Source organism: Salmo salar, chromosome ssa01, assembly GCF_905237065.1.
Source record: "Salmo salar chromosome ssa01, Ssal_v3.1, whole genome shotgun sequence".
NCBI classification, from domain to species: Eukaryota; Metazoa; Chordata; class Actinopteri; order Salmoniformes; family Salmonidae; genus Salmo; species Salmo salar.
This window is the reverse complement of record NC_059442.1, coordinates 24,602,567-24,626,603: the sequence shown is the minus strand read 5'-3', so window position 1 is coordinate 24,626,603 and position 24,037 is coordinate 24,602,567. Positions and strand designations below refer to the sequence as shown.

Genomic DNA, 24,037 nt, shown 5'->3' with positions numbered 1-24,037 from the left:
AGGGTGAGGGCTAGGGTGGAATAGTGGGGTAACATCTCACAGCAAGAACTGGCAAATCTGCAGTCCATGAGGAGGAGATGCACTGCAGTACTTAATGCAGCTGGTGGTCACACCAGATACTGACTGTTACTTCTGATTTTGACCCCCCCCCCCCCCTCCTTTGTTCAGGGACACATTATTCCATTTCTGTTAGTCACATGTCTGTGGAACTTGTTCAGTTTATGTCTGTTGTTGAATCTTATTATATTCATACAAATATTTACACGTTAATTTTGCTCAAAATTAACGCAGTTGACAGTGAGAGGACGTTCCTTTTTTTGCTGAGTTTAGGAGAGGACAATGGAATACATTTTGTCAGCTTTAACCATGAGCTAAGAGAAGCTCTGAAGGATCTAAATCAAGACAAAATTCAGAAGGCCCTGTTGCAGGATGGCATAAAGTGGAGATTCAACACTCCTCATAGTGCTCACCATGCCGGTATGTGGGAACAGCTCATCCGGCAAGTAAAGAGTGTTCTTCAATCCGTCATGAGGCAGGTTTGATGACGAAGCCCTGCAAACAGCTGCATGTGAGATGGAGGCAATTCTTAATGACTGCCCAATAACTTTAGTCTCGAATGACCCAAGTGACTTGGAATCCCTAACACCAAATCACGTCATTCAACTCAAAGGATAACCATTGTTGCCATCAGGTCTGTTCAAGAAGGACGACTTGTATGCTCGAAGTAGATGGAAACAAGCCCAGTACCTTGCAGAACTTTTCTGGAGAAGATGAACATGTGAGTGTCTGTCAATGACGCAGGATCGTCCGAAGTGGAACAGCACAAAGCTGAGTTTCACCACCGGAGACTTTGTGCTCATTGTGGATGCTACAGCTCCACGTAACTCATGGGGTGAATCATTGACACTATGGCAGACTCCAGAGGCCTGGTACGCAGTGTGTGTTTTAAAGACCAAGACCAGTGAGCTGAAGAAGCTCATCAGCAAGCTCTGTTTGCAGTAATGGAGTAGTAATAAGGCGGTAATAACCTGACGATGTAAGTCAGACTGCATGTAACACCGTTTGAAGCGGGCGTGCCTCTGAGCTGCCGCCTTTGGGTTTCAACACGCAACTCCTGAGTTACTCAGCACCTACACTGACATGTGCACACTGATTTGGCATGGATTATCCTATGATGGACAATGCACACACTCTTCAAAAGAAGATTAAGTATGCACAATTGGACAATTAAACAAAATATGAAAGAATGCATAATGAAATGTTGGTAATATGGTACTTAGGTTACATTTATATTCATGGTAATTGATTGGCTTAAGACAGTAAACAATTAGGTGCTAATAAGAAGGGGTCTGGTCTCTTACCTGGTGGTAAGGCTCACACTCTGACAGCCAGTGACGCTCCTCTGTCAAACACGTCCCCTGCCCCACTTCATGCTGAAAGAGAGAGAAGAGAGAATGGAGGAGAGAGAAAGAAGTTATCAGCACCACAAAAATCATGATGATGTCTATCAACTAAGTCCTTATACAGAAGGATCGTACTACAGCAGGTCCCACTGCTGCCACTGATACTGCTGTCACAAAAATGAATGTGTTCCTATCCTCAGCAGCACATTTCAGACTTTCAAAGAGCTACACTGCTCCCAAGTGGACACATGATATCATAGTCCTTTTTCAAAGACACAATGAAATACCTATTTTACACAGAATTCACAGAATACCAACTGGGGATTTTTTAAATAAAAAACAGGCAATGTTTAATTGATCCCCTTTCAAACAGTCCCAAGTGTACAATTTCTTGCCGATATATCCATTATATACATCCCAGTGCATAGCACTGGGGAGGGGTGGGAACAAGAGACTTTAATTAAAAAAAATACTTTGACCCTTACCCAATAGTTTTTCTATGACCTTTTTCATATATGTTTTTGGACTATTTATATTCTTAAGACAATATTCTTCCCAGTATCCATTAAATTCAACGTCTCTTCTCCCAACCTTCTAAACGTTCCACTACTGGATAAACCCTAGACTGCTGGTGCTACTAACAGCCATCTCCAGAACAGTGTGAGACAGAGTGAGAGAGGTACAGGGAGTTTTGGAAACAGTCAGGAAGCTTGTCCGAGCAGTGATAGAACACCTTCGGAGTCACACCACTGAGCCTGGGGTTTTGTTCCCCTGTGTGAGCACATTCAAAAAGGATCCCTCTCCCTCAACTCTTGTAAATCACTTTTCCTCCCCCTCTCTCACACGCTTTATTCCACTCGCTTTCTTCTCCTATCTCCATCCCTCTTTCCCCCTTCGTTGGCATGCTGTCCACTCTGTCCTGTCATTGGCGGCATAATGAGCCCATTCTGAACAAAAGGCAGCCAAATGTTAATTAGATTAAATCATGATTTTCATGACAGCGGGAATGGGGAAACAATGTGGCGGAGGAGAGCAGACTCTCTGTGGTTTAGGAGAGTAACAGAGACTGGAAACAACCTGTCTGCAAGCCTGGTTATCTCTTCTCCATCTCTTCCTCTCTCTCTATCCCAGGGCCTGTAGTGATAGTACCACCCTGAGGCTCTCCCTGTCACTCTCATCCTTTCCTACTGACACTCCAGTCGTCATCCATTCCCAGTCTCAAACCTCTCTCCCCCCTCATCACTAGGAGTGGTACAGAAGACCAGAGGAAGACTGGACAGTGAACCATAGCCATCCGTGGATTAATAGGGACCATGCTGCTGCAGTAACAGTGCTGGCTGTCTGAAGAGAGTGTTCTGCAGAGCAATCACCGCCATATAGAGGCTGAACAACATTATGTAAGCGGGGTCCAAATAGAAGTGGACCTGGCAAACAGGCCTAGATTTTCACGGCTGTCTCAAACACTGGCCATGGCTCAAACGCTGATTCAGTGTACATGGCATGACTACGAGTGTCTGACCAGATAGATATAGGCCAGAAACACAGCCAGGGAACATCCTGTTCACCCTGTACATTTGTCGCGTTAACTTCACTGGACGTGGCAGTAGCAGCAGCAGCCTGTAAACACAGGGTTGTGTTCTAGATCATTCTGGAGCCTCGGTCTGTCTGTCCTGTCCCACACTACAGCTTTGTGCAGCTCTCCACTCCTCCTGTAGCACAGATCCACTCTCTGTTCACAGAGCCTGACGGACTGGCTGGTTTTCACTTTTTAGTGCTGGAGGATCAGCTGCCGGTAGTGTGCGTCAGTGTGTTGATTGGGCCATGTGCGTGTAAGAGTGTGTGTGTTCTTGTGTGTTCCAGACGTCAGTCAGAGCACTAGCAGCTGTTCCAAAGACTCTGTGTGCCCAAGGGCTCTAAATCAGAAACCGTGTGGCATTTCACAGAGCAGCTGGGAGTACTGTGTGTGTGTATGGTATGTACGTACGTGTGCCTGCACAGCTTCTATGAAACCACCTGCATCAGGCAGTTCTTTTAAAACGTTTCCATCTGTACGTATTTATAAATGACCATATCACATCACCGAATCATAACTCATGAAGTAATAGAGAGCTAAGAGCAGCCCTAAGAGGCAGGATGTTAGGGACTTCAAATACAGTAACTCAGTAAGGACCATCTTAATTGTCCTTAAATGGTAAACTTAAACAATGGCTCTGAAAACCAAAATTAAAGAAAGAAAACTCCTTGGAGGAAAACACACAAACACAAAATCTATTTTCCAAGTTATTCGCTGCAGTCATTCTCAATGGCCTGCCCAGTGTGAGTGAATATAATGAAAGCCTTGGATCAGCTGGATGAATACTTCTCCCTACAGTCTCATGAGGATAACAGCCAGGCCACTGTAGAGACAGAGGGACTAACAAGCTGTATGTCTGCTGTGGGCTCTGTCTGAATACAGCATCTACACCCCACCAGGACTGCTTGAGGGGCTCTGCTACAGTATAATGGCCCTCCAGATCAGAACACTGTGGAAAACAATACACCATATACCATCAAATGTGATATTTTCATTTTTCAACAAACTGTATGTCAACGGAGCCCTCTCAGCTCTGACTACAGAAGCTACTAGCTACACTCAGGGCTCCCGAGTGGCGCAGCGGTCTAAGGCACTGCATCTCAGTGCAAGAGGCATCACTACAGTTCAAATCCAGGCTGTATCACATCCGGCGATGATTGGGAGTCCCATAGGGCGGCACACAATTGGCCCAGCGTCGTCCAGATTTGGCCGGGGTAGGCCGTCATTGTAAATAAGACTGTTCTTAACTGACTTGCCAAGTTAAATAAAATAACAATAAAAAAAACAGCAGGCCCAAATAGCTCCAGGCCAGACCAGTGTGACAGAAGAGTTCACAGTCCTGCCCCCCACTCCCCAGTCAATCACCATCCCTGCAGCCCTCCCTCTGTCCAACAGCCTTTGTGCTTTTTTACAGGAGGGGAGGGGCCTGTTAACATGTCTGACAACTATGTAAAACAAGAGAGCAGCGTATGAGAGGACAGACACAAGGGAGGGGAGGGAAGGGGAAGGTGGCTAGACAACATGGTACAGAGCAGGGAATGATGTGGAAGCAATATAAACTAGCCAAAGTCTTGTCAGTGTAAAAAAGTGCATAGCTGACTGCCATATTATCAATCTATAAAAAGCAGGCTATTATGACATAGGCCTATCGGTTTCCTCCAGGACTCTCAGTTTAGAGTCTCATGTCTCAAGCTAGGATTCGGCCCAAAGTATGCACTGACGACCTGTGGTCCTGTGTCCCTCTTTGCTGTGTGAGTGTGCTGGTGTTTCCCTCTTGCTGCTGATTCCACACGGTGATGGTTGTCCTCTGTAGGGCTCTTCACATCCAGTGGACTGAGGGAACCTGGACCTGGCCTTCTCTCCAGCCTCTCACTCACCACCCTCTTACCCTGGGATCAAACACACATGGATCATCAATATGAATCATTTCCAAGTGACCTTATCAGAAAAAAGTCCTGGCCCTAAACATCATTTGTATCATTCAATGGCATAATTTGACTACAGTTGGCCACAGAACTTGATCATTTCTGCTGTCCCTCATAGGCTCGTCATGTTGTTTACCTTTGTGTTGCCAGCCATGGTGACCAGTAGCTGCTTCCTCCTGCCCCGCCCAGAGCACAGCAGGTTCCCCTCCGCCTCCCTCTCCCCAAGCTCCTGGACCCACTTTAGGGTGGGAGAACCACCCGTGCCTGGTTTGGTCATCACAACACGGGGATCCTACTCAATAGCAAAGTGAACATGACAGTGTGAATCACAGTATCTCAGTAATACATCTCTATTGCTGATAATATATGTGTATGCATATGGTGTCTTTCATCAACATGGACATTCTAATTGTATTGGTAAGAATATTCATATTTCACAACTATTCTGTATGTAAAAGCATCTCTGTAGGCAGACGGGGCAACTCACGCTGGTAGACTTGTTGATGGTGATGGTTAAGTCCCCTGCTTTACCCTTAGGGCTTTGCAGTACCATTCCTTCCTTCTCCGCTCTCTTCTTGTCTTCCTCTACCTCCTGCATGGAATGAAACAGAACATGAAACACATGACAACATCAGGAACCTGATATTATTATTAGTCGTCAACAAACCCTGTAAAAAAGGTGAGTTAAAATGCAGTATTTGTCTTAGATCTTCACTCCATACAAGGCTAGTTGTTAGATACTTATCATTATCGAAGGTTTCCAAAGTCACTTGGTTTGGGGATATGAGGATTAAACCATTCCAGAAAGACGGCAGGTCTTTTTTTTCTTTCTTTCTTTAGGGGGTAGATCAGCTTTAATATTGCATATAGAGTGTAGCTTGCATCAATGTAATTGTCTGCATAATTTCCAATCCCCCATATATATATATATATATACATACATACATACATACATACATACATACATACATACATACATACATACATACATACATACATACATACATACCCATTCAAGCGTTTTTATTTCTTTTTACTATTATATACATTGTACAAAAATAGTGAAGATATCAAAACTATGAAAAAACACATATGGAAGTAACCAAAAAAAGTGTTAAACAAATCAAAATATATTTGAGATTCTTCAAAGTAGCCACCATTTGCCTTGATGGCAGCTTTGCACACTCTTTAGCATTCTCTCAACCAGCTTCATGAGGAAGTCACCTGGAAGGCATTTCAATTAACAGGTGTACCTTGTTAAAAGTTCATTTGTGGAATTTCTTTCCTTCTTAATGTGTTTGAACCAATCAGTTGTGTTGTGACAAGGTAGGGGTGGTATACAGAAGATAGCCATATTTGGTAAAAGACCAAGTACATATTATGGCAAGAACAGCTCAAATGAGCAAAGAGAAATAACAGTCCATCATTACTTTAAGACATGTAGAAAATAGTAAAAAATAAAGAAAACCCCTTAAATGGGTAGGTGTGTCCAAACTTTTGACTGGTACTGTATATGTTTTAAAATACATTTACATGTATTATTATCCCCTAACCCCACCACCCCTCCCCTAATTGGAGCAAACTAATGGACAACACCACTTTGGCTTCTACTTCCAGCTTACACATACCATATACATTTTACAGACACAATGTATTTTACAATAGTTATCTTTTGTTTGTTTTTAATCCCATCCTTCAGCTACGCTCAACCCCTCCAATCTATCTCTGAAGACCATCCAGTTCTGATTTCTATTTGCCATATATTTTTCAACTGTGCTGTGATGTTTTCCAAAAGTTCACACACATATAAATAAACATTATATTGGTTGCAAGAATTTTGTATAATAATTTGTATAATTAAAAACAAATATTCAGGTCTTTGTCAACCCCAATCCTCAACCCCAATCCTCAACCCCAATCCTCTAAAATGGTGTCTCTATTTCAGAGTAAGAACAGTTGAACACTAACTCACCTGGTACCTCTTCATGAGTGCTTCATTCTTCCTGCGGAGCGCCTCAATCTTCTTATCCAGCTCCACATCCTTCTCTTTCTTCAACATGACGTCACTGGGGGTCTGGGGACGAGAGAGAGAATACTGAGCTCATCAGAGCCTTAATGTAGAATATTATTGGTACCTCAAACAATCAATCCAATTTATTTATAAATCCCTTCTTACATCAGCTGATGTCACAAAGTGCTGTACAGAAACCCAGCCTACCTGTGAGTGGCTACAGTATCTACAATAAACAATCCAGTGCATGATGGGCATTCAGAATGATTAACCCAGCAAAATCCGGCCAACAATATGTAGCAAGCACTGATGAAATCTTCTTCTTACAATTCTCGGCTTGATGTGCTTTACAGACGGATCCATGAATGAGTATGAAATATTATCTCTGTCTTTCTACACCAATTGTGTCTGTTGAGGTCACGCACAGTAACAGTAGTAAACACACACAAACCCACGAACATACGTGTCCTGATGGACTGTTCATTATTGGGCTCAGTTACCCAGTAGGAATACCAGAGCAAAGCATCCTAAACATCCTGATGCCGTCAGCACTACAGAACAGAGCAGCATGTCTCCTCATAGGACAAAGGCCTCTGACTAAAGCCTCGATTACTTCTTATGGGGCTGTAACAGGGTGTGTGTTACCCCGCTTTTAAAACAGAAGGCATTTCATATGTCATACCACTGTGGCACTCTGTGGTTTTGACTGAACAATAGGCATTACAGTAACTATGAAGGACACTAGGCCTAATAACACAAATCCAATTAACAATAAAAACTACAGCTGGTAAGTTGACAGACACACCATTTTGAAATGTATTCAGGGCAAAAATCACAGGGATGGAGAATCTAATCCAAAATACAATCTGGGTAAACTTTGGGCTTCTGACCCTGAGCATTCTCGTAGCAGTCTCTGATGGCATTAGGGTAAGTGTACCTATTAAGCCCACCAAAATCTAAGTTTAGACATTTCTAACGTACACAGCCCTAATTTCCATAAGAAAAGTGGAGATAAAATGAAAGATTAATCTCTCGTGAACTTTTATGACTTTAATTTCAATTTTTTTTTAATGCGACATAAAAATACTTGATAAAATATGTTAGAAGTCCAGACTGGACTTAATGGGTACTGAATGTACCCCCCACACACACACCCCATCGACGGGACAGTAGTGGAGGAGGGGGAAAGTTAAGTTCCTCAGCGTACACATCACGGCCAAACTGAATTGCTCCACCCACACAGACAACGTGGTGAACACATCAAGAGGCTGAAGAAATTTGGTTGTCACCTAAAACATTCAAACCTGGTACGGCAACTGCACTGCCCTCAACCGCAAGGCTCTCCAGAGGGTAGTGCCATCTGCACAACGCATCACCGGCGGCAAACTACCTGCCCTCGAGGACACCAACAGCTCGATGTCACAGGAAGGTAACAAAAATCATCAAGGACAACAACCACCCGAGCCACTGCCTGTTCATCCCGCTATCATCCAGAAGACAAGGTCAGTACAGGTGCATCAAAGCTGGGACTGAGAGACTGAAAACAGCTTCTATCTCAAGGCCATCAGACTGTTGAACCTCTTACGACACCAATCGCATAGGGGGCAGTATTGTCACTTTCGGATTAAATACGTGCCAATATTAAACTGCCTCCTACTCAAACTCAGAAGCTAGGATATGCATATTATTAGTAGATTTGGATAGAATACACTCTGACGTTTCTAAAACTGTTTGAATGATGTCTGTGAGTATAACAGAACTCATATGGCAGGCAAAAACCTGAGAAAAATCCTACCAGGAAGTGGAAATCTGATGCATGGACTCTTTTCAAGTCATTGCCTATCGAACACACAGTGACTAAGCATTCATTTTGCACTTCCTAAGGCTTCCACTAGATGTCAACAGTCTTTAGAAAGTTGTTTGAGGCTTCTATGATGAACAGAGACCGAACAAGAAGGTGGGGAAGTTGTTGACTCAGGGAAGGACATCAGTTCATTGGCGTGCCTTCACGCGAGAGGTAGCTGTATTCTAAAACGTTTTTCAAGACACTGGAATCGTCCGGTTAGAATATTACTGAAGTTTCACGTTATAAAGGCACTAAAGATTGATGCTTTACAACGTTTGACATGTTTGAACGAACGTAAATAGAACATTCTTTTACTTTTCGTCGTGACATTTTCCGCGCGCTTCCTACATTTGGAGTAGCTAATTGAACGCGTGAACAACAAGGAGCTATTTGGACATAAATTATGGAGTTTATCGAACAAAACAACATTTGTTGTGGACCTGGGAATCCTGGAAGTGCCTTCTGATGAAGATCATCAAAGGTAAGTGAATATTTCTAATGCAATTTATGATTTTAGATGACTTCAAAATGCCGGGTATCTGTATTGCCTAGTGTATTTTTCTGAGCGCAGTACTCAGATTATTGCAAAGTGTGCTTTCCTAGTGAAGCTTTTTTGAAATCTTTCACAGCGTTTGCCTAATGGAGATGTTCATCTATAATTCTTTGAATGACAGTTTAATATTTTATCAACGTTTATGACGAGTATTTTTGTAAATTGTTGTGCTGATTCACCGGCATTATTTGAGGGAAAATATTTTCTGAACGTCACGCACCAATGTAAAATGCTGTTTTTAGATATAAATATGAACTTTATCGAACAAAAAATGCATGTATTGTGTAACATGATGTCCTAGGAGTGTCATCTGATGAAGATCGTCAAAGGTTAGTGCTTCATTTAGCTGTGTTTTGGGTATTTGTGATGCATCTAGTTGCTTGGAAAATGGCTGTGTGGTTATTTGTGTCTATGTACTCTCCTAACATAATCTAATGTTTTGCTTTCGCTGTAAAGCCTTTTTGAAATCGGACAACGTGGTTCGATTCAGGAGAAGTGTATCTATAAAATGGTGTAAAATAGTCCTATGTTTGAGAAATTGAAATTATTAGATTTGTGGTTTTGAATCTGGCGCTCTGATTTTTCACTGGCTATTGTCAAACTCAGTCCCGCTGATGGGATTGGTGTCGTAAGAATTAAACAGCCATCCCCAACATAGAGAGGCTGCTGCCTACATACAGACTCAAATCTCTGGCCACTTAGATAAATGGAAATAAAGGTATCACTAGACACTTTAAATAACGCCACTTTAATAATGTTTACATACACTACATTACTCATCTAATATGTATATACTGTATTCTAAACTATCTACTGCATCTCGTCTATGCCGCACGGCCATCGCTCATCCATATATTTATATGTACATATTCATCCCTTTACATTTGTGTGTATAAGGTAGTTGTGAATTTGATAGCACAAGCATTTTGTTACACTTACATTAACATATGCTAACCATGTGTATGTGAGCAATAAAATTTGATTTGACCAGCAGAGCACCATCACACCTCCTCCTCCATGCTTCATGGTGGGAACCACACATCCAGAGATCATTCGTTCACCTACTCTGCATCTCACAAAGGCATGGCGGTTGGAACCAAAAATCTTACATTTGGACTCATCAGACCAAAGGACAGATTTCCACCGATCTAATGTCAATTGCTCTTGTTTCTTGGCTAAAACAAGTCTCTTCTTATTATTGGTGTACTTTAGTAGTGGTTTCTTTCCAGCAATTCGACCATGATGGCCTGATTCACGCAGTCTCCTCTGAACAGTTGATGTTGAGTTGTGTCTGTTACTTGAACTCTGTGAAGCATTTATTTGGGCTGCAATGTCTGAGGCTGGTAACTCTAATGAACTAATCCGCTGCAGCCGAGGTAACTCTGGGTCTTCCATTCCTATGGGGGTCCTCATGAGAGCCAGTTTCATCATAGTGCTTGATGGTCTTTGCGACTGCACTTGAAGAAACTTTCAAAGTTCTTGACATTTTCCGCATTGACTGACCTTCATGTTTTAAAGTAATGATGGACTGTCGTTTCTCAGTTCTTATTTGAGCTGTTCTTGCCATAATATGGTCCTTTAACAAATAAGGGCTATCTTCTGTATACCACCCCTACCTTGTCACAACACAACTGATTGTCTCAAATGCATTAAGGAAAGAAATTCCACAAATTAACTTTTAACAAGGCACACCTGTTAATTGAGGCTCCCGAGTAGCACAGCGGTCTAAGGCACTGCAAGAGGTATAACTGCAGTCCCTGGTTTGATGCCAGGGTGCATCACATCTGGCTCTGATTGGGTTTGTCATTGTAAATAAGAATTTGTTCTTAACTGACTTGCCTAGTTAAATTAAAATTGAAATGCATTCCAAGTGACTACCTCATGAAGCTGGTTGAGAGAATGCCAAGAGTGTTCAAGGCAAAGGGTGGCTATTTTGAAGAATCTAAAATATATTTTGATTTGTTTGACACTTTTTTTGTTACTACATGATTCCATGTGTTAGTTCATAGTTTTGATGTCTTCACTATTATTCTACAATGTAGAAAACAGTAAAAAATAAAGAAAAACCTAGGAATGAGTAGGTGTGTCCAAACTTTGGACTGGTACTGTATGTGATACTACGGAAAGAGAAGTAGCCTACCATCACTACGTTCAGTCAAAAATCTTATTTGGGAGCTGCAAACAAGTGCTTACAGCTAACTGTACAAGCAGCAGGTTTTGATCTCAACTTATGATTATTTGATCTGCTAATTAAATGCTGGCGTTGATGTGAAATTGCATTATTGCGATCCCTTGTGGGTCCTTTAGAAACAACTCCAGCAGTGTCTGTGCTGACAAGTAAAACTCAAACGGAGAACATTTTAAAAAAGGCACATGGATGCCCTGAGCAGAGCTAATGATGCAGCGCTGAATAACACTTGTTTCCTCTCCAGGCTAAGTGAACACCCACACCACACAAACTGTAGTGTCAGTTCTGAACAAATAACAGCCACGCACAGTGCTCAGAGGAAAGTGACCAGATTGTATTGGCACAGCAGAAACACCACTCTGAGATACAATTCCCAAAGCTCACTAGATCCTTCATATAAGGCTAGCATTCATGAGGCGACTAAACCGTGAGCACCTACAATACACACACAAATGCATATGCACACACACCAACAAGAGCCAGGAGGGCAATAAAGTGGATATTCAAAGCCAATTCTGTCATTGTCCTTCCCCTGTCATCCTTGTAATGGGTTTATCATGAAGAGTATGAAAGGTCAAAATATACAGCAAATAACACTAATGGTGACAGTCTAAACAAACAACAAAGCCAACAAGTGGCCATAACAAAGCTAGACCCAGGCCTTATCAAATCTAGTTATACAATGACTTGACATCAGAGAGGCAGTGTGACAATCTTAACCAGGGAGGAAACCATAACAAACATATCCCTTTCAACCCCCTGTTGTTCAATTCCCCCATATAAAAAGGGACTACGGTGATGTCTGCAGCCCAGACCTAGCAGACAGCTCGACTGCCACAGACAGAGAGCCAGGAGGTGGCACACACTGCAAAGCTGCCTGCCTGCCAGTCACCCACCGCCGCCAAAGGGACGACAAAAGATGATCCTGGCTGCTCCATGTGACATTCCACTTTGCAGAACAATGACTCCCAGCGTAGCCTCCACCACACAGCACTCTGACTCTGCACGGGATCCTTCCAAGCCGTTCCACTGCCACTGCACTGGCCACAAAGAGTGGCTGCCACACTCCTGGCGCAGATGGCAGGAGATTTTGGAAGAGGGGCGTTGGTCAAATGTCTTGTTTTAAAATTGACTGAAGAAAGGAATATATTATTTGAAGCTCCATGTTAAGACCAACATTCACATTCCTCAAAAACCTTAACATGCAGTCGGAATATGGCACATTCATCAGCCATACTATTTTTTTTAAATGGACAGACTGAAAATCTTTAAGTATGTTTCCAGTGCAGCGTAGCCAATGGCAATGATTCACAGACAGCCCAAACTGAACATTAGCAAATAGCTTTAACAGGACGAGATAGCATCAGATTCAATCTAAAGCCTGTGAAAACAGTGAGATAGAAATTGGGACTCACAGAGAGGCAGGGTGGGAAGTGCCGAGCTGCTTTAGAGTTTCTGGTTGTCAGGGTATCCAAACAAAACAGGCCATGATGACACCAGGAATAGGACAGAGAGGGAAAGGAACACCACCAGCACTCATGCAGGCGAATGGCGGCTCACAAGAACAGCCAGCTACAGTATCACAGCGAGGGACAGACACCACACGTGAAAAACGCTGTAAGGGGGATGTGGATGTACCCGTCTGGGTTTGGGGTACCTCCTTTCTCTCTCCGAGCCCCTGTCACTGTGATCGCCTGTGAAGGAGGCAGGTCCTTAGCACACGGTAGCTGGCTGAGCCCCACACACGTAAACACCCACACAGGCAATGAGACCGCCAGTTTATGGCACCCATGCCCAGGCAGGGAGGCCTGCAGAACTGAGGTCGGCAGAGCCTCTCTCTCTCTAGTCCCTTCCCACCCAGCATCCCCAGCCCCTACTGGTAGGCCAGGAAGGAGAATAGAGCCAGGATGTCTGACTGAAGCACTGCATTTAGTTACAGCTATAACCTCCAGCTGGAGACAAGAGGAAGGGGGGAGCAGAGAGACTAGCCTGTAGCAGGAGACAACGAGAGAGGCAGGGAGAGAAAGAGCTAGAGAGAGTGCAAGAGAAAGATTGCGAGAGAGAGCGAGAAGGCACTCACAGGTCTCTCCATGTCAGCGTTGAAACCTGGGCTGGGTCCAAACGCGAGGCAACAGCCGAGGTGGCGGAGAGGGCTGCTTGGAGTCCACGACCATGCCTTGATTACAATGAGCCAAGTTGGGCTGACAGCCAAGATGTCTAACAAATGCACAGAGCGCCCCTGTTAACGGATTTACAGCCCCCGTCCGCTGGCTTGCTCTCACACTCTCTCACTCTCTGTCCCTCCCACACACATGCTCTTGCTCTCTCCCTCTCTCTGGAGCACTTGCTCTCAGTTAAAATTACCTCTCACACCCCTTTCCCTGCCTGTCCCCTCCTCCTTCTGTCCTCTGCTCAGAACAAACTGGTTAAATACTGTCCCCCTCCCAATACACTCACTCCTACCCACCTCTCTGAATTTAAAGGGAAACGGGAGATTATTTTTAGTAAGCAAATCTTTGGTCTTCCTAAGAGTGATACAGTCCGTCCATACAAATAACTGCAGTCCAGTAAGTACCATTCAGCGTTCTATTTGCAGCCACTGTCATAATGTTATTCCAAACATGTACCAGCCCATAATGAGATGGATGTATTTGGTCGTTAGAACAATCCCCCTACCATCTCTTTAACAGCTGGTTTGTCTGTGAGTGTGAGTGCCCAGGCAGGGTATCGGTTGGGGTGGGGGTGTTGCCTGCAGGATTTCCCACGACTCCTCCTGAAGGGCATGCTCCAGGCAGACAAATGCCAGACTGCTCAAGGAAGCGGCAGGGAAATCAAAACACTATGACTTGCACTCAGTGGCTTAGTTTTCCCAGAGTGCTTCAGACAGACAGCTTCTTTGATAGAGTATTAAGTTACCATCCCAGCACACTATTCTGGGTTAAATAACACTTAGGCCCACATAGCAAACATTGCTAGAGGATTACACATATAAAAGGCTCTCAACAGTGGTATTTTACAAATACTTTAAGATTATTATTTTAGAAAAACAGCAATATGTAATTTACTGCAGTGGTTCCCAAACTTTTTATAGTCCCGTACCACTTCAAACATTCAACCTCCAGCTATGTTCCCCCTCTAGCACCAGGGTCAGTGCACCTTCAAATGTTGTTTTTTGCCATCATTTTAAGCCTGCCACACATACACTATACGATACATGTATTAAACATAAGAATGAGTGTGAGTTTTTGTCACAACCCAGCTCGTTGGAAGTGACAAAGAGCTCTTATAGGACCAGGGCACAAATAATAATAATCAATAATTTTGCTCTTTATTTAGCCATCTTACATATAAAAACATATTTGTTCATTGAAAATTGTGAATAATTCACCACAGGTTAATGAGAAGGGTGTGCTTGAAAGGATGCACATAACTCTGCAATGTTGGGTTGTATTGGAGAGAGTCTCAGTCTTAAATCATTTTCCACACAGTCTGTGCCTGTATTTAGTTTTCATGCTAGCGGGGGCCGAGAATCCACTCTCACATAGGTACGTGGTTGCAAAGGGCATCAGTGTCTTAACAGCTCGATTTACCAAGGCAGGATACTCTGATCATAGCCCTAGCCAGAAATCTGGTAGTGGCTTCTGATTAAATTCAATTTTCAGGGAACTGCTTATTGCAATTTCAATGACACTCTCTTGTTCAGATATCGGTAAGTGGACTGGAGGCAGGACATGAAAGGGTCTAACGAATCCAGTTGTTTGTGTCGTCCGTTTCGGGAAAGTACCTGCGTAATTGCGCACCCAACTCACTCAGTATCACTCCCTGATTTGTTTCACCTGTCCTTGTGATTGTCTCCACCCCATCCAGGTGTCGCTTATTTTCCATGGTGTATTTATCCCTGTGTTTCCTGTCTCTCTGTGCCAGTTTGTCTTGTATGTTCAAGTCAACCAGTGTGATTTTCCTGCGCGCTTGCTTTTCTATTCTCTTTTACTTGTCCTCCCGGTTTTGACCTTTGTCTGTTTTTCTGGACTCCATCCTGCCTGCCCTGACCTCGAGCCTGCCTGCCATTCTGTACCTCTGGAACTCCGAACTGGTATTGACCTTTTGCCTGTCCACGACCATTCTCTTGCCTACCCCTTTTGGATTGTTAATAAACATCTTGGACTCTAACCATCTGCCTCCTGTGTCTGTATCTGGGTCTCGCCTTGTGCCCTTATACTCAGGTGCTTCACTATATCACATTTGACATTGTCCGTAAGCTTGAGTTAATTTGCACACAAAACAATCATACAATGATGGAAAGACCTGTGTGTTGGCCTTGTTAATACAGACAGAGAAGAGCTCCAACTTCTTAATTACAGCCTCAATTTTGTCCCGCACACTGAATATAGTTGTGGGGAGTCCCTGTAATCCTAGATTCAGATCATTCAGGTGAGAAAAAACATCACCCAGATAGGTCAGAAGTGAAAATTATGGTCAGTAAAGAGAACTTTAAGCGCGTCAATACTTTGTCCCTTGATAACCAGCGCACCATATCATTGCATAATGCAGTAAATACACGAGAGTTCAGGGGCCTTGCTTTAATAAAGTTAACCATTTTCACTGTAGCGTCCAAAACGTCTTTCAAGCATTCCCTTGGCAGCAAAAGCCTCTCGGTGGATGCTGCAGTGTACCCAAGTGGCGTCGGGAGCAACTGCTTGCACGCGCGTTACCACTCCACTATGTCTCCCTGTCATGGCTTTTGCGCCATCAGTACAGATACCAACACATCTTGACCACCAAAGTCCATTTGATGTCACAAAGCTGTCCAGTACTTTAAAAATATCCTCTCATGTTGTCCTGGTTTCCAGTGGTTTGCAGAAGAGGATGTCTTCCTTAATAGACCCCCCATAAACGTAACGGACATATACCAGGAGCTGTGCCAGGCCCGCCATGTCTGACTCCAGTTGTAATGCATAGAATTCACTGGCTTGTATGCAAAGCAGTAATTGTTTCAAAACATCTCCTGTCATGTCACTGATGTGTCGTGAAACAGTGTTTGATGAAGGTATTGTCTGTATAGTTTTTTGGGCCTTTTACCCCAGCATTGTCCCAGCCATATCCACGGCAGCAGGAAGAATTAAGTCTTCCACAATAATACGGGGCTTGCCTATCGGTCCTAGACTATCGGTCCTAGCCTATCGGTAGCTCACCATATACATGTAAGACGTTTCTAGCCCCTTCTTATTAACGGTATCTGTTGCTTTTATACATGTCTTACTACATGAAAGTAGTCTTAATTCACGCTCAAAAAACTCCCATAGCTTATTTTTCAAATATCCATGTTTCATTTCTAAATGTCCGCGCAAGAGTGGAGGTTTCCCGTGAGAGAGTAATGGTTAATGTGATTGGATGTTAATTATTTGACTAGGCTACCTGTATTTGACATTGTGTTGTTATTTTGCTGAACACTAGATGGTTTAATCTTATTTTTGGCAGTGAAACGAGGCTACTCAGTGGCGCAGCGAGTGGCGCTCCCGAGTGGTGCAGCAGTCTAAGGCACTGAATTTCAGTGCAAGAGGTGTCACTACAGTCCCTGGTTTGAATCCAGGCTGTTTCACATCTGGCCATGATTGGGAGTCCCACAGGGCGGTGCACAATTGGCTCAGCGTCATCCAGGTTTGGCTGGGGTAGGCTGTCATTGTAAATAACAATTTGTTCTTAACTGACATGCCTAGTTAAATAAAGGTAAAATAAAAAAATACTTAGGCAAGAAAAAAACATCACTAAAATGTACAGCCCCGTTGGAAAATCTAAATGGACTGTTTGAAAATGTGAATCAGATTTTTATTTGGCGTACCCCCGACGGCATTGCACGTACCCCTGTTTGGGAATAGCCGATTAAGAGTAATCAAACATTGGCCTAGATCAGAACATGCAAGTTTCAAATTGGTCACCTATTTCCACAATTTATCTTCTTAAAATGTAACTTTAAACCTAACCATAACCAACTGCTAATCTTATGCCTAACCCTAACCTTAAATTAAGACCAAAAAGGGCATTTTTGTTTTCATACATTTTTACGATATAGACAATTTTTACTTTGTGGCTGTGGTAACTAGTGGAAACCTTTCAAATGTCAGGACAGGTGAGAACAGTAGGCTAGTCTTGTTATATAAACTATGACCTCTTAAAAAATAATTCCCATGTTTAAAAAGACCTTGGGAATGTCGCCGGCCTTGTCACAGGCTGCATAGGCTCACTGAGTTCCAGCAGGTGAAGTGAAGATGAAAAAACATTCACGCCCTGGTTCACAGCATGGTCACTACGGGGCTAGGCCCTCTTCCACATAGCCAATCTCATCGTGCAGGTATTCCATACCCACTTGCCCAACTGTTGAAAGTTGATTTGCTAAAAAGATGGTTGCATACTTACAATAATAACTGCATTAAACAGCACATTAAAAGATTTGCAATGACACTCAATTATAAATTGTCATGCATAACCTGCATGCATGATGAATTGAACTAGCTAAATATACAAATCAATTTAACTGTCCTCAACGGATTGCAATTTAGCAAGTCAAATTATTTGAAAGACAAGAGAGCAAAATATTGCTAGCTATCTATACCTGAGATGTTGCAAGCCACGGTGGAAGATTGGCCAGTAAAACACTTTGGTAACTGTATCTGCTATAGGATAGATGGTGACTGCAGTGTGTATTATTGTAAACTTATCTCAACTCTTTGACATATATGGCTATCAAAACTTTAACATATCATCATGGCAAAGTGTGCACCCTTCATTCAAATCAAAATTGTTCAGCATCTGTGCAAATTGCAGATGACGAGCCATGTAATTTGTGTGGAAATATGGCAAGTAAGGACGCATTTTAACCTCTAGGTGGAGTACTTGCTTTATCCTTCTGGTTGGTAGTGTAAACGCCTCACTTGCCATACTGCAGGTATTCACAGGCTTGCATCAATCAGCCTTTGTTTGCATGTTTTCATGCATAAGTCTATGTTGTCATGTCATTGTTGATGAAGGAAAAAACATTTTATATATTATATATAATATTTATTGCCTATGATAAACCTTTAGATATTCAACTGAAAGACACAACTAGGTTATGGGGTTAGAGAGCCCCAATGAGACCATTGTCACAGATCTCATATGGGACCATGGGTTAGCTGAGTTAGGTCTGGTAAAGTGCTAAATAAACCAGCTCTCTGTCACATACTAAAATATTGACTAAACTAATAGTAGATTTCACATAAATGGAAAGAGCCGCTGATGTTTCAGCAATTTGCATGAATTGTCAACTGCCAATCATGCTGTCAAAGACTAAAGAGATTATGGTTGGTTTTAGTGTTCTCTCTTGAGTTAAGGGAGTTGTTGATCATCTTTAGCTACAATTAGCTTATGCTCTTCCTTTTAAATGTACAGTATTAAGATGGGTGGGCCAAGTCAAGCTGTCCTCAGATGACTTCTTTCATCTTATCTTCTTTTTGAAATGTGCATCTCCTGGATCTTTAGGTTTGACATAATTATGATGTCCTAATTCGTCTTTGTTTTCAACCACCTCGTTTTCAACTGTCAATATCATCATCATGACAACATTTAGGGTGTTACTCTCAGTCATTCACTTATTATCACTCATTGTCTCATTTCTCCGCCCTACTTTACCTGGCCAACGCACAAACACCCATCCACCTGTAATCAAATTAGGACTGGGTGTGGTTATTTTATACTCTACCGATGTATCAAAAATGCTCTATCTTATAAATACAAACTGAATATACATCTTATGTACAGTCTGTCAACATTCTGCACCAGGTAAGGCTTTCACTTTAATGTGAGAATGGTTGTGTTCTTATGCAATTCTTGTTTATATGCAGAAAATAACTTTGATATTTACAAGGATAATACCAGATTTTGATTTGATATACAGATTATTTTCAATATATACTATTAATTTAAGGCACAACTAGACTATAGGGTTAGATAGCCCCAATGAGACCATTGTCACTGGTGTTATATAGGGCCATGGATTAGTGGTTCAGTCTGGTTCAGTGGTTCAGTATGGCAAATTTGGTAAAGTGCTAAATGAGCCAGTTCTCTGTCACATACAAAAATATTTTATAGAATAGACCCAATAAGACAAGGATTTATCAGTAAAACTGTATGTCTCATTTGTTTGCATCACTGATGGGTGTAGCCAAGCTGAAGTAAGGAGGACTTGGAGTTTGGTATCAGCCAGGCAATGTTTTCTTGAGATGAGAAGGCAATAATTACTTCCCATAGAAGCAGTGGCATGATGTGACAGGGAGAGACATTTTCTGTACATTTCTATGTGGTGAGGTGGATACCCAGCTAGCACATAACATTCTGAGAACCATATGTTTCTTAGAGCTTGGCGAGAGCATGGTTGTCCTATGGTTATTTTGGATACAACCTTCCCACAACTTTCTGAGAATGATGCAGTGGTGGAAAAAGTACTCAATTGTCATACTTGAGTAAAAGTAAAGATACCTTAATAGAAAATGATTCAAATAAAAGTGAAAGTCACCCAGTAAAATACTACTTGAGTAAAAGTCTAAAAGTATTTGGTTTTAAATATACTTAAGTATCAAAAGTAAATGGAATTGTTCAAATGTACTTAAGTATCAATTGTAAAAGTATAAATAATTTCAAATTCCTTATATCCTGTTAGGGCTAGGGGGCAGTATTGACACGGGTGGATAAAAAACATACCCGATTTAATCTGGTTACCACTCCTACCCAGTAACTAGAATATGCATATACTTATTACATATGGATAGAAAACACCCTAAAGTTTCTAAAACTGTTTGAATGGTGTCTGTGAGTATAACAGAACTCAAATGGCAGGTCAAAACCTGAGAGATTCCTTTACAGGAAGTGGCCTGTCTGACCATTTCTTGAACTTCTTTTCCATTTCTATCTTTTACTAAGGATCTCTGCTCTAACGTGACACTTCCCACGTCGTCCATAGGCGCTCAGAGCCCGGGAAAAAACAGAATGTCGTCATTCCAGCCCCAGGCTGAAACACATTATCGCCTTTCTCAAGTGGCCGATCAAGGGACTCTGGGCTTATGCGCGTGACCCGACCGCCCCCGCCTTTGTGATTTTTTCCTCTGTTTGCCGAAAAGGAGATTCCCTGTCGGAATATTATCGCTTTTCTACGAGAAAAATGGCGTAAAAATTGATTTTAAACAGCGGTTGACATGCTTCGAAGTACGGTAATGGAATATTTAGAATTTTATTGTCACGAATTGCGCCATGCGCGCGACACTTCTTTAACATTTCGGATAGTGTCTGGAACGCACGAACAAAACACCGCTATTCGGATATAACGATGGATTATTTTGGACCAAACCAACATTTGTTATTGAAGTAGCAGTCCTGGGTGTGCATTCTGACGAAGACAACAAAAGGTAATCAAACTTTTATAATAGTAAATATGATTATGGTGAGTGCTAAACTTGCCGGGTGTCTAAATAGCGAGCCCGTGATGCCTGGGCTATGTACTTAGAATATAGCAAAATGTGCTTTCACCAAAAAGCTATTTTAAAATCGGACATATTGAGTGCATAGAGGAGGTCTGTATCTATAATTCTTAAAATAATTGTTATGCTTTTTGTGAACGTTTATCGTGAGTAATTTAGTAAAATGTTAGCGAATTCCCTGGAAGTTTGCGGGGGGTATGCTAGTTCTGAACGTCACATGCTAATGTAAAAAGCTGGTTTTTGATATAAATATGAACTTGATTGAACAAAACATGCATGTATTGTATAACATAATGTCCTAGGGTTGTCATCTGATGAAGATCATCAAAGGTGAGTGCTGCATTTAGCTGTCTTCTGGGTTTTGGTGACATTATATGCTGGCTTGAAAAATGGGTGTCTGATTATTTCTGGCTTGGTACTCTGCTGACATAATCTAATGTTTTGTTTTCGTTGTAAAGCCTTTTTGAAATCGGACAGTGTGGTTAGATTAACGAGAGTCTTGTCTTTAAATAGCTGTAAAATAGTCATATGTTTGAGAAATTGAAGTAATAGGATTTTTAAGGTTTTGAAAATCGCGCCACAGGCTGCAAGTGGCTGTTACGTAGGTGGGACGCAAGCGTCCCACCTAGCCCATAGAGGATATTAAGCAAAACAGACAACACAATTTTCTTGCTTTTTTTATTGACGGTTAGCCAGGGGCACACTCCAACACTCAGACATCATTTACAAACTAAGCATTTGTTTTTAGTGAGTCTGCCAGATCAGAGGCAGTAGGGATGACCAGGGATGTTCTCTTGATAAGTGTGTGAATTGGACCATTTTCCTGTCAAAATACTTTTGGGTGTCAGGGAAAATGTTTGGAGTAAAAAGTACTTTATTTTCTTTAGGAATGTAGTGAAGTAAAAGTAAAAGTTGCTCAAAATATAAATAGTAAAGTGCAGATACCCCATAAAACTACTTAAGTAGTGGGTTCAAAGTAGTTTTACTTAAGTACATTACACTACTGACTTTAACAGAACGTTTCCTAAAAGTTCAAACATGGATTCATTTCAATTATGGTAATGTTCTAGGAACGTTCTCCAAATGTTTTGACATTGGAAGTGTTCTCAAATAGTTCAAAGAACGTTAAGAAACAACGTTCTTCTGTGGCAATTTCTGCACTTTAGCATAACGTTTCCGACAGGTTTCCTCATGGTTCTCAAAATGTTCCGAGAGCGTTAAGAAAACATTCCATACAAACCACAAGCAAACTTAAATAGCATTATAAGAATGTTATTTAAAAATACATGCATTCACTTCTCAGCATCAACAAAAATCTATCCTCGAGGTTGTTAAGTGTGTTCAGGTGTGTTGGCCTGGCCCACTAATTGGCCACACCTGATCTTAATGAGTACTTGTTTCCTTTGGAATGGGGTCTATTGAATAGACTAAAATGAACAGCTTTGTATTCGTAAAAACATGGCATACTACAGTAGCTCCATCCTGGTGGTGCAGGGACTAATTCCATGGATAGAGAACAGAAGATTATAGGTTTAAATCTCACTGAAGCCATGTCCCAATAAAAAATAAATGTTTACCTTGAATAATGCCTAAGGAAATTAATTTTCATGTGTCCCATCTGTGCTTGGAGTAAAAACAAAGTTAACCCCAAATAAGCTAGCAGTGTTATTAAAAACCTGATTAAAACATTCAGGGAAAGTTTTAAGGAAGTTATTCAAAAACCTCCAAATAACCTAGCATTTCTGTTCTGAGAGCATTAATAAAACCTCTCTCTAAAACCTCAAAGAAGCAGAGTAAAATGTTCTCAGAACCTCCCTGCAATCAAAAAATAAACATTCCCAGAACAGGCTACATTCTCCCTTCTGTTCTCAGAATGTTAAAAAAAAGATTTAGCTTTACTGGTCAGGAAACGTACGTCTTCATTCCCACAACGAATGTGAAACAAAAAACATACGTTCCCACAACTTCCAAGGAACCAAATATGCTAGCTGGGCAGAGGTATGGCTGAGACTCCCTGGCCTTAGGCAACTTGCAACCTGAGAGCAAACGTCAATCCTCATTCAAACAGAAATACATTTCAAACTCTCTTTTGAAAAGAGAAATCTCTTTGGAGGTGAAAACTTTGCCGCGAGAATTAGGGGTGGTGAGGGTGCTGTATCACCCCCTGAAAAAAATTATATATAAACTCAGCAAACAAAGAAACGTCCCTTTTCCAGGACTCTGTCTTTCAAAAATCCAAATAACTTCACAGATCTTCATTGTAAAGGGTTTAAACACTGTTTCCCATGCTTGTTCAATGACCCATAAACATTTTTTTATTTCACCTTTATTTAACCAGGTAGGCTAGTTGAGAACAAGTTCTCATTTGCAACTGCGACCTGGCTAAGATAAAGCATAGAAATTCAACACATACAACAACACAGAGTTACACATGGAATAAACAAACATACAGTCAATAATACAGTACAAAAAATAAAACAAAAAAGTCTATATACAGTGAGTGCAAATTAGGTAAGTTAAGGGAGGTAAGGCAGTAAATAGGCCATGGTGGCAAAGTAATTACAATGTAGCAATTAAACACTGGAATGGTAGATGTGCAGAAGATGAATGTGCAAGTAGAGATACTGGGGTGCAAAGGAGCAAGATAAATAAATAAATACAGCATGTGGAAGAGGTAGCTAGATGGGCTGTTTACAGATGGGCTATGTACAGGTGCAGTGATCTGTGAGCTGCTCTGACAGCTGGTGCTTAAAGCTAGTGAGGGAGATATGAGTCTCCAGCTTCAGTGATTTTTGCAGTTCGTTCCAGTCATTGGCAGCAGAGAACTGGAAGGAAAGGCAACCAAAGGAGGAATTGGCTTTGGGGATGACCAGTGAGATATACCTGCTGGAGCGTGTGCTACGAGTGGGTGCTGCTCGGGATAAACATACACCTGTGAAACGGTCATTAAGACACAAACAGCTTTCAGACGGTAGGCAATTAAGGTCCCAGTTATGAAAACTTAGGACACTAAAGAGGCCTTTCTACTGACT

At 41.8% G+C, this 24,037-nt stretch overlaps 1 protein-coding gene across 4 annotated transcripts in view; it reads right to left on the bottom strand.

The window, feature by feature from the left end:
• Positions 1–14,130, bottom strand: part of LOC106581812 (coiled-coil domain-containing protein 9B) — a 48,603-nt gene extending 34,473 nt beyond the window's left edge. The window contains exons 1-6 of one of the 4 annotated variants that reach the window (XM_014164217.2): positions 13,580–14,130; positions 6,874–6,975; positions 5,389–5,493; positions 5,038–5,193; positions 4,698–4,865; positions 1,362–1,433 (exon numbers count right to left, since the gene is read on the bottom strand). In XM_014164217.2, the coding sequence (XP_014019692.2) occupies positions 1,362–1,433; positions 4,698–4,865; positions 5,038–5,193; positions 5,389–5,493; positions 6,874–6,975; positions 13,580–13,591 (615 nt within the window). In that variant the 5' untranslated portion in view covers positions 13,592–14,130. Of the gene's footprint in view, positions 1–1,361; positions 1,434–4,697; positions 4,866–5,037; positions 5,194–5,388; positions 5,494–6,873; positions 6,976–12,914; positions 13,506–13,579 lie in introns of those variants that run through there. The other 3 variants (XM_014164303.2, XM_014164457.2, XM_014164366.2) reach the window with 3 other exon arrangements.
• Positions 14,131–24,037: the final 9,907 nt, after the last annotated feature.